At 40.7% G+C, this 11,544-nt stretch overlaps 1 protein-coding gene across 1 annotated transcript in view; it reads right to left on the reverse strand.

Moving 5' to 3' along the window:
• Positions 1 to 324: 324 nt before the first annotated feature.
• COL25A1 (collagen type XXV alpha 1 chain) overlaps positions 325 to 11,544 on the reverse strand; it is a 421,681-nt gene continuing 410,461 nt past the window's right edge. Inside the window, exons 32-34 of the mRNA XM_067568260.1 lie at positions 4,636 to 4,689; positions 1,225 to 1,251; positions 325 to 517 (exon numbers count right to left, since the gene is read on the reverse strand). Coding sequence (XP_067424361.1) covers positions 434 to 517; positions 1,225 to 1,251; positions 4,636 to 4,689 — 165 coding nt within the window. The 3' untranslated portion in view covers positions 325 to 433. The remainder of the gene's footprint in view (positions 518 to 1,224; positions 1,252 to 4,635; positions 4,690 to 11,544) is intronic.

An 11,544-nucleotide genomic window follows, 5' to 3' on the forward strand; every position in this document is an offset into this window, starting at 1 on the left:
AAAACAACTCCTATTTTTGGCCCTAGAATACTTGATAATGAACCAGACTCTCAGCTGGTCTTTACCCATTGAAATCAATGGAACTACATTGATTTATAGTAGCTGAGGACCTGAGCCAGCATCCCCAACACAAACAATTACTACCACAGTGACATATGCATGAGGAATCACAGACTGACACAGACTTTCATGAGGCCTGGCATGGGTTACAGAAAAGGAGCCTGATCCTAGGGTGAGAGTAGACAAACCCTTCCACTCCTATTATGGCAAGTGTTGTATTACTGATTCTGTATGTAGGTTTTGGTTCTCCTTCTGACCAATGACTTTGTCTAGCAGATACATGTGACCTGCCTTTTGGCACACAGTAGGAAGAAAGATCAGGTTTAATGGACAAACGATAAGGTTGGGACAGCAAAACTGACTGGCTGAGGAATCAAACAACAGATAACAGCACTGAGGTCACCTTTTCTCCCTTTTCTCCTAGATCACCCTTTTCTCCTCGAGGACCAGGGAAACCCTATAAAAAATGAACAAAGATATCTATTGGCGTCTCTACTGATGTAGGTTAGGTTTTAAAATAGTGCTGCTAGAAAACTTATATAGAAAAAGAATACTGCACTGCATGCTTTTTGTAAAAAATGTGACTCATCATATTCAGCAAGATCATTCCAGCAAGGGAAGTAAAACAGGTGACTCAAAGCAACTCCCACTGTTGTCCCTACTAAATGACATTATTGGGCTCTTAAGGGGGTTGCTGCAATTTGGGGCCTTTGACAGTGGGGCAGATGAGAACGGGCTCGTAACAGGCTCTCCCCTGCATGCCGTAAGAATCATTTGTGGAGTATGTGATTTATTTTCTTTTTAATAGGGATGAAGTTACTTAGCTAAATGATAATGGCTCTTTGTTCTGCTCCTAGTGGGGGGCATTTGTTAGAGTCTGATCCTGCAATCTCTTCTTACCAGGCGTAGTAGTTACTACTGTGATCAGTCCCATGCAGGTCAATGGGACCGTTGGGGAAGTAAGCACTATGCCCTGTGGACTTTGCGGGGTTGGACTGTACTTTCTCTGTCGTCTCTCTTCATCATATGCAAACAGTAATGCAATGTTTATTATGTTTTTCTGCATCTTCAGCATGCACAGCAAACGGAAAACAAATGTGCTGCACCCAATAAAGGAATAGCTTACCTACCATTATGAGCAAATTGGTCATAAATATTACTTACATCAAGGCCAGGCTCGCCATCTTTGCCCTGCCAAAGAACCATATAAACTATGTTAGCATCCCTAAGCCTCATGACTATATGATGTCTTATCTGCTAATGACACCTCCAAAGGCTGTCTTCATACCTGCCTATACACTGTAGGAGAGCAACAGTATTTTTTGTACAGTAGCAACACACATTTCTAGGGTTATATAAATAGCATTGCCATTAGTGAAGGGTCCTTCTGTCAGTGTTTAACATTTCCTGTTTCCAGGAACTGATAACTTGACTGTAAAATTTTGCTGTAGATTGAAGCTTATTGCACAAGTTCCAGGAGCAAGTTAAAATAGAGCAATACCTAGGATTTCACCATTTTCAATTCACAAGAGGGGGGAGAAAAGGTAAAGAGTTTTACTCATGGAAGTGGCCAGCAAATAAGCATACACTGCAAACTAATACTCATCTGGTATTTCAGAGAGATTTTTAGTATCCAGATAGAGCTGAAGGCCCTCACTACTGACTGGCCTTCTCCTGCTTTGGATGAAGTCTATGGAAGTTTTGCCACTGATTTGTCAGAGCAGGATCAGATGCACTGACTTCAATGGGAGTTGAGGGGTCTCAGCACCTCTAAGGATAGGGCCCACAGCATGCATAGATTCAGAGATAAGCCTCAGCCTGGGCTCACTGTCTGTTAATGATCTGTTCCACCTTCAGTAGGAAAACCACACTGATTGCACTGACCAGGTCACTGCTCCCAAAAGCATGGTTTTATACACTTCAAGGCTCAGGCAAAGCAGCAATGTCTTACTGGGAAATCTGACTCAGATAACAAAGCCTCAGAGCTGTAGAGAGCACATGCAAAATGAAGCTACTGTTATCTTCCCTCTAGTGGGGCCAGTTGTGCTAGCTGATACACAGGGGAAATGGGGTTAGGTTCCTTTAAGGGGAATTGAACACAGCTTTACCTGTGATGGATCAGCTATCTTCCAACTGAGGCTGATCAGCGAGCGCGAAGGATCAGGTAATTATAAAAGCCAGCAAGTGGTTTAGCTGGAGGGGTAGGGAGTGCCCAGGAACAGGGAAGCTCTAGCAGGTAGGCCCTTAGTCAAGGTAGGAGAATTATAGGAAGTAGGTTGATTCCTGTGGGAAGCCCTAGAGCAGCACATGACTCTCAGACAAGTGATCTACAGAGCAGAAATAGACAGGCTCCTGCAGAGGACCCAGGGCTAGGGGGAAGGACAATTGATATATGTATTATGCTGTTTTTTTGTGGAAGAAATAAAGCCAAAAGCCTGAGAAAAGGGACTAGACCAGACTTCCCAGGCTGAGAAGACCACCTCACAGCCCCGCCCTACTCTCTTTTCATGAAAGAGAATGCTGCTGTGAGTGTTAGCTTTGCAGACTCCTTGTGATCTCTGTGCTCAAGAAATCTGATTATGTCTGGCCCCTTCTCAAGGCCCAGTGATGGGGAGGCATCCACAGAGGGCTGGATGCAGGTGAGCGCTAAGTGAGGAGTAGCCCTGTGTTTAAAACAACAACAAAAAACCATAATAGGCCTAACGTCCAGCTATCCCTATCCTAGCATCCCTTTTTGTGCATGTAGTTTTGTGGGTGCATACAACTGTGTGCAAGATGTCACTTTGATGTCTAATACCTGATGTGCAGGTGCTATTAGACACCCAAGTGACATTAATTTCATATGCAAACTGTGGCTGTAAAAAGGAGGGCACAAACTGGTGGCCCAATTCTGCAACACTTTCACTTTTGAGGCCTTATCCTCCACTTTCTTGCACTTTATTTTATCTCTGCACTTGTATAAAATGGGTGTTAAATGATACTACCACTGCAAACGAGCAGTGAATCCTGGTTTGTTCTCACTTTGCAGAGGTGTAAATCACTACATAATGGGCAAGGAAGTGAAAAAACTACCCCTATGTCTTGGGAGTTGTGCTGGACTGAGTAACACGGGACTAGCCTATGATGCACTTGATTGCTGGTTTTGTACACTTAAATTTGGGTCAGATTTGGCCCAGGTTTACCTGGCATGCTCACGGCCCAAGAGGGAGAAAGTCTACCTACCAATGGAGAGATGGTGCTAGAAGGTAATTAACCCTCCCCTGTGTTGAGGGAACCATCAGAATCCAGCTCACCTCTCGAAGGGGCAGCACTAGTTAGGAAAGAATGCATCCGGTGGCCATGCCCATCTTAGCACATTCTCTCAGCAACCCCTCAAGAGGGTTCCTATGGAACTTCCAGTTGAAAATAAAACTACCTCACTATGGCAGACTGTCAAAGGAAGATGGCGGCAGCAACACCACCTGCCCTCCTACGGGAGACTCTCCAGCGCAGGGTGATGTAAATTACAACTCCCCATTCTATCTTGAGAGAATCTAGCTCGAACAAATGAAATTGGAGAGGCTATATATAAAACTCTGTCATTGTAAATAATGACCCAGTATGATTTCAATGGAATCATTGTAATCTTCTTACTAAAGCTGGAACAGATCTGTTTGTAACAGACCATGGCCTTCTGTGTCAATTCACACAGTAGCATCCAAGTGCACATACACTGACGTAGACCCTTAGCTGGTGTAAACTGGGGTTGTTCAATTGACTTCAGAGGAGCTATGCTGATTTGCAAGGACTGAAGCCCTGGCCTTCATATTTTAGGGACAGGTAAATGCTTTTACTGGCTTATAGAATAAAGGATCCTGGCCCCCTGTCTTGAAAGTTGCCTACACAGGTGTATTCAGATAAAAGTTTTATCACTTCAGCTTTCTGATCAGGAAACAAAATACTATCGGAAAGTCAGTAAGATTTCTAGGCCAATTTTGCAAACTGAGAGGTTTGGATAAGCTTTTAGGTAATCATCTGAACTTCTGAATATTTATCCAAACCAAACCCAAACTATGAACCTTTTAAAGTTCTCCCATCCTGAACACACACACACATGCAAAAACTCAAAGCAAACAAAAATCACAAACAACAACAAAAATATTAACAGCAAAATATTGTTGCATCAAAGAAATCTGAACAAGATATTAAAACAATCCCCAAACTTTTATGGCTATATGCTTGTCCTGAACGCTTTGCCACTCTGTTTTGCTGGTCTCAAGGGATTTAACAACATGGACCAACCATACATAATCAAAATGGCATGAGTTGTGGAAGAAGGGGCACTTTAACTCTAGATTACTTTCTTGTTGGTTTATATCAGCTCCATTCCATTACTTTTACATGAAGTGTGAGTGTGTGTGAGAGAGAAAGATGGACCTGCTTCAATTTCAGTGACCTTGCATTGTCAGGGATTGTTATCTACCCGTATCACTCTTGACTAATTACACTGGTGGATGGAAAATGGTCATAAAACACAGCAAAGTTTAATCAAGGAGTGGTGAAAGTTGCAGTTTGTACAAGTTACATGCAACTTACAGGCAAACCATATGGTCCTCTGGGTCCAGGGTCACCAACTGCTCCCTTTTCACCCTAGAAAAAAAAATTAAAAACACATATCTGGTTCAAAGAGCAACCAGTCTCTTCATGTTAAAACAATCCCTCTTTCTCAAAAGCAGAAGTCTAGCTATCTCTAATCCTTTGTCTGGATAATATCTGCCAAACTGATTTTCAGTAAATAGCCTGTCATTTTCATTTAACTATGTTCGCATATTCAGACACGCTTGTGTCTTTTTCTGGACTACTCAAGATAAGCCAGTACAGTATGATAAATGACACATGTGATAAAGGTAAACATTATCATGTATTGATACTCTTATGTGAACTTGTTTAGTACCAAAAAATGCATGTAGTCACTAAACATCCAGTATTATTAACTGTCAACCAGTTTATGAGCTTCTTACAGCTGGAGCATCGGGACTTCAGTAGGAGCTCAATACTGTAATGAAAACGGAGGGTGCTCAGCACCTTGGCTCAGGCTCTGGCTGAACAGCGGAGATTTGCTATGATGAACAGCAAAATTACTGTCAGCCGAGGCTTGTGTTTAACAGGCAATATTATTAACAGTAATATCATAAAGACCATAGCATATATAGAGCCATATATTTAACTGCTCTTTTCAGATCCTGAATTAGTGATGCCTCTGCTCAGATTTTATTAAATAAAAATTCTAGCAAGGGGTTAGACAGATAGGAGAAGTGATTCTCACTGAGAGTCCAATCCCATTCTCCACTGAAATCAGTGGAATAAAGAGTTTTCAAAGAGGGGTGCTGTTAAAGCAACTTTGCACATAACGTTTTACAAGCCAGTAAAGAGGAAATGTTTCCAGAATGAAATGAAATCTCTAGAAAACAAATTAAGGTTGGAATCAGTACTGGGCTTAGTGACAGGAAAGAACACTTTGAATTAGTGGACACATGGCTCTGCATAACTGCAGCTGCAGGACCTCTGGTGGTGATCTTATTAAATCATGTATGCTAAGCAATCATATGTCTGGTGAGCATCAAGATCGGAGATTCCAAGAAACATCAAGTGTGCTGCAATAAGCAATGTAAAGTTTGCTTTCCATGATGTTCTTTCCTCTCATTAAGCACTGAACCAACACTCCAGCATAGTCTTTTGGTGGGACTGTGATGCTGGAGGTGGGGTGTTGCATGAGATAAAAAAAGAGAGGTCCTGGTACTGTTTTCAAGGCTGCTTGTTTGACTATGTTCCCCCTGAAGCATTGCTTGGATATCTTCCTCACTTCTTTCCCTTAATGTAAACAAAGATTTGGTGTAATGTTCCTGCAATGGAAAAACACCATGTTCCATCCCAGAAGTTGCCACACTTCAGTGGTAGATGGACTGTCTGCCTCTTGGTGAAAGGTGTGCTACAATCTAGGTTATTTACTATCCATTATTAATGGAAAGGGTACGCCTTAAAAGCACAGACTGGAGATTTAGATGCGTGTGTTATCTTTGGGAGTCATGGATAAATTCCTGTGCACTGCTCTGAGAATGTATCACTTCAGTGTAAAATATATTGCTTGGACAATAACCACAAGTAGGCTCGAGAAAAAGTTAGATAAAGAATCTCAATCTCTTGTGTAATAATCCCAGGAACAAGGAATGCACTAGGGGGATTGACATTTGATCAAGACTAGCTACTTTACATTTTTGATGAAGAATATAGCTTCTTACATACACCTCAGTCTGGATGAGACTAAGTGTCCAATGAAGGTCTTTCTTGATTCTATTGCTCTCCCAACAGTTTCTGACCAGGCAGCAAGACTAGATACCCTTGTAAAACAACAGGAGGTATTGGAAGTAACATCTGATTTACAAAATAAATAAATCTGATTTACAAAATAAATCCCCTGGGGCCTCAGCACGTTCTGCCAGAAGAAGCTAAGGGATTTGTTAACCTACTTATATAACAGCTACAAAGTTCTTTGATCCATATTTGACATACATCAAGAGTAGTTAAGGTCCTTTTGATCTAGACCATATGGAATCCTCTCAAAATAGGTTCATGTCATTGCTAAACATATGGTAGATGTAAAAATACTGGCAAAGGGCTTGGCAAATCAGTTCAGGGAAGTCATCCCATCTATTATACATGAAGAGCCGACTAGATATGTACGCTATAGATTTTTGACTTCCAATGTGAAGCACCTGCTGAAAGGTGTTTGGAACGTGGCCTCATGCCATCAATGGCTATGGATTAGGATGGGAGGAGGGTGGCGGGGGGGGAGGAGGGAAACAGACTTTTGGGATTGCTGCCCCAAAGAGTGAAATAAACTACTTGCTTCACAGAAACAGGCATTCACAGTCTAGTTATAAGAATCTCTTAATCTCCCATTTTCAGAATCTTGCCAATGCAAAGACAACTGTACTTGTGGTTCTTCAGTGTTGTTTCCTGTCAGTTTAGATCCATTGAATTATGTTGTTCTGTGTTATGCTGAAGTACTGTGTGCAGGAATAAGACTATATTTGGTGTCTCCCTGGAACCTGCACACAAACTAGATGGAGATCTCATCAGGCCACCCCAGCGAGAAGAGTTTTAAATAAATAAATGTGTTGTCAGAAACACTAACATATTTTCAATGTCTTCAGTGACAGAAGTTTTAGCAAGCCACACATTTGAGATCCTGAAAAGAGCTGAGTTCAGAGACAAAACTTTGCCACACAAGTGAGAATCCCTTACAACTAGTATATCATTGTGTGTTCTTTAAAAGACCCTTTAAACTGATAAGAGACTGGAGAAACTGTTTTGTCTGCCAACGTTATCACTGATTTTACATTAGCTATTGAATGATTAGCCATAAGGAACATACAAAATACAAATACTCCAAGATGTTTGATTGTCCAGAGGGAAAATACAGTTAACTGGTAAACAGAAAATGTAGAATAGATGTTGTTAGGTCTTTCAGACAGCACTCATACCTATTATTAAACAATCAACTCCATTTTTTGGTTAGAAAAATTATTAAAATATAAGCAGAGATGGCTATAGTAAAAAAATCCCTCAGTTCCTGGTGAAATGGGCACTGCTGTTATTATCAGTGGACTAATAATAATTTGAATTTATGTAGCATCTTTCATACCAGGATCTTAAAAGTGTTTTACAAATTTTAAATAATTGTCATATCTCTTTTACAACAAAAAGCATTATGTACAAATATAGCATTGTGCACAAAGTGCAGTCTTGAAATACTGCCCATGGTCATCTGAGAATCAGTATTGCAAACAATTGTCTGTTACATGGGAATGTAACACACCACCTCTCACAATTTTAAAACACTATTCTCACAATAGCCAGATAGGGCAGTTAGGCAATTATCACCATCCCTGTTTTACACCAGGAGAAACTGGGGCCTGGTCTACACTGCCACGCTGGGTTGATGTGAGCTACACTAGTACCTACGTACCTACGTCTATGCAATGTGGTGTCTTCACGACGCTACATCAATCCGCCTTTTGGGGAGGTGGACTAATTCAGTCAACTGGAGAGTGCTCTCCATTGACTGAGTGGGTCTACACAGATCTGCCCAATCAATGCCACTGTATTGATGCCTGCTGCCATGGCAGTGTAGACATGCCTTGAGACAAAGAGCAACAAATTCAGCTCTAGATTAAGTAGGTGCAACTCTGATTGAAGTCAGTGGGAATTGTGTTCTCTTATACCAGTACTGAATTAGGCCAAGAGAAGTTAAATGACTTGACCAAAGTCACACAGGGAGTTAATGTCAGACCCAGCATTAGAAATCAAGGTTACCAGTCCCCTGCACCAGTTCTCTAGACCACACCGCCTCCCTCTAAATCTGTTTTTGTATATAGGAGTATTCCATGTTTGAGGTTCTAGTGCAATAGTTAAACTTGAAAAAATTCAGATCTGGACAATGTTACTTCGGCCACATGCCAAGAACAGTAAATGAACCTATCACTGCCCAAAATTCTGCATACACAAAAATGAATCCACATAGTTAAGAAACTAATATTTTTTAATTTGATTTTTTCCTTGCTCCCTGAAACACTTAAGGAGTCCTAAACCTGCGGTCAACTACCATGTCTTTTAAAAAGCAAGATTAGCTTTCCAAATCGTAAGTATAATATGTGGACTTACAATTTACTTTGTATTTGTGACTGGCCCTTCCTAAACATTTCACCTTGAAGGGTATCTGTGTACCCTTCCAATTTAACACTAGCTTCTGTTTCTGAACCAAAGATTTAGTTATCAGCAAGGACAAAATTTGATCCTGTACAGTGATATGCAGCAGCCACACTATCGACTATTATTTTGAAATGCAGATATTGAAGTCCAAGGACAAAATGTTTGCGCTCCTGCTTTTGCATACAAAAGCTCAGTAAGTGAATGTGCAAATTGTAACGATGCATGAAAATAGCTGATTGTGCATTTATTATTTATTTAAATTTAAATAGTAAAAAAAGACATTTTTATAAAAGTCTAGGCACCCTGACACATAACACATGCCACAAAAAAATCGCAACAGCATTAAATAATTATTCAGGTAAGAACTCTGCTAGCCTGCCACCTACAAAAAACTCCTCCCCCCACCATATTGTCATCATTTAATTGATTTATTATTAGTTTTATTATTTATATTATCATAGTGCATAGGAGCCCTAGTCACACACTAGGACCCCTTTGTGCTGGGCACTTTACAAACACAGAACAAAGTATATGGTTTATAATTTAAGTTTTAATCTTTCCTTATTTTAGAAATAAGGCTTGGAGTGATTACAGGGGTTCCTGGTCCTGCTCATAATTACCAGAAAAGACCAGGATGTGTTTCAGCTTAATAAAATAGGAACTTAGGGAGTTCTCTAGTTGCTGCTTAAAGCATGGCTCTTTGTTTATGTTCTTACACTACACAGAGATGTGTATCTTTCAAAGAAAATGAGTACTATAATCCCCTACAAAAAATAAGCTATGGCCCTCAAGACCATTAAACCAAATTGAGTGGCAACATTAGCTACTGTACCTGCTTTGGACTACACTTGCTAGATGTCTAGATCCTATATCTCACCATACATTTTTGCAAAAATGAATCCTCAAGCCATGCAGATCTGTCTCGGATGTGCTGCTGTTAAAGTTAATTGGATCCATTCCACATGGTAACATCTTCAACATGGCAGGTCTGAAATAGTGGTACCACAGCTGTTTGTTAGAAATCCAAACAGACATAATTCTGGGTTTGCAACTCCTAAGAGGTTTTAGTCAGTATCAAGTATCTTCTGTTTTGTTGTGCAAGTTTAAAGTGGTGTTAAGGTTGACAGACTCATAGTTAAAAAGTAAGGCGCCCATCCTATTTAGACTAAAATTGATAGGAAATTTCCTAAGGGAAGAGGCTCAGATCCTAGCTTCTACCCTAAAAATTAGTGATGTTTAAATGCTCCCCTGATTTTGCAGAAACCCCTCAGCTCCTCTAAAAACAAGAACTGTGAAAATCCCTGTTCCTCAACAGGATGACTCAGCAGTGATAAATATGGAGCACTGAGCTTTTTGATATTGTGCATTTACACAATCAAATCACACAGTCTTCTGTCTTCTCAGTTTGCGCCATCATTCTAGGCACACAAGACAATTAAACTGACCAGAATCCTGTTCTATGTGGCACTCAGAATGCAGGAATCTTACTAGTTTCTTCCTAATCTGTGATTGTAAAATACCCATTGTTCTGGATTCCTTTTTGTTACTGAACAACATAGGCGTTGCCTACAAACTAAGCAGATGAGTGTGTGGTCAGACTTTTATACAGCTCTGTGGCTGCAGAGATTCACAGATAAAATGTTGTGATATATAAAATGTCTAAAAAAAAACCCAAGTCGATGAAATGACAAGTAACTCCTGGCATGAATACTGAATTTGTTTTGTTCTGATTCCAGACCTCTTATCAGTAGTTCTTGTTTGTAATGCAGTCACTGATGTAGTGTGGCAATAAGAAATGGTCACTCACCCAGTGCAGTAACTGTAGTTCTTTGAGATGTGTGTCTTAACTTAGGCCCTGTGCTGTTGTTATACAGCACGCTGTGGGCAAACGGTTCTCCGTTTCTTCTCTATCGTGAAGTCCGATAGCAGAGACCTCGGAAGCAGTGGGGAAGGACGGCGGATAGTGGCGCACCCATAGGGGTCACATCTCGAAAAACTACAGTTACTGCATAGGGTGAGTAACCATCTCTTTTTCTTCTTCAAGTCATGTCCTAGGAGTGCTCCACTATAGGTACTACCGAGCAATTCTACTAAGGCGAAGCGGGCTTCAGAGTCGAGTCTGGAAGAAAGTACAGCCGAGCTGAACACAGTATCAGAAGCTGAGCTGTGAGTTATTGTGTAGTGTTCAGCGAATGTCTGAATAGAAGCCCAAGTAGCAGCCTTACATATTTCAATAATGGGCCCACTTTTGACAAATGCCATAAAGATGGAAATGGATCTTGCAGAGTGACTACTTATGTCCGAAGGTGCTTGAATATTACAAGATTTGTAGCAAGATTTAATGCAGTCAGATATTCACTTAGAAAATTTTTTATTAGAGGCTGCAGACCCTTTCAATCTATCTGCAAATGAGACAAACAATTTGGGGGTCTTTCTGAAGAGTTTAGTCCTATTGAGATAGAAGGCAAGAGCTCTTCTGATGTCAAGGGTGTGTTACAGTGCCTCTTGTTTATCTAAGTGAGGTTTAGGGTTGAAGTCTGACAGCTGGATGGATTGGTTAATATGGAACTTGGAGGAAACTTTAGGTAAAATTTTGGGGTCCAGTTGCAATGTGGCCTTGTCCTTAGAAAATACTGTGAAAGGTGGGTATGCTATAAGAGCTCCTATATTTCCCCAACCTGTCATGCCAATGTGATGGCTATCAGGAATGCCATTTTCACGGATAAATGGAGC

The sequence above is a fragment of the Emydura macquarii genome, unplaced genomic scaffold (genome assembly GCF_026122565.2).
Source record: "Emydura macquarii macquarii isolate MOO-44397 ecotype Brisbane River unplaced genomic scaffold, CSIRO-AGI_Emac_v2 contig_2863, whole genome shotgun sequence".
Lineage (NCBI taxonomy): Eukaryota > Metazoa > Chordata > Testudines > Chelidae > Emydura > Emydura macquarii.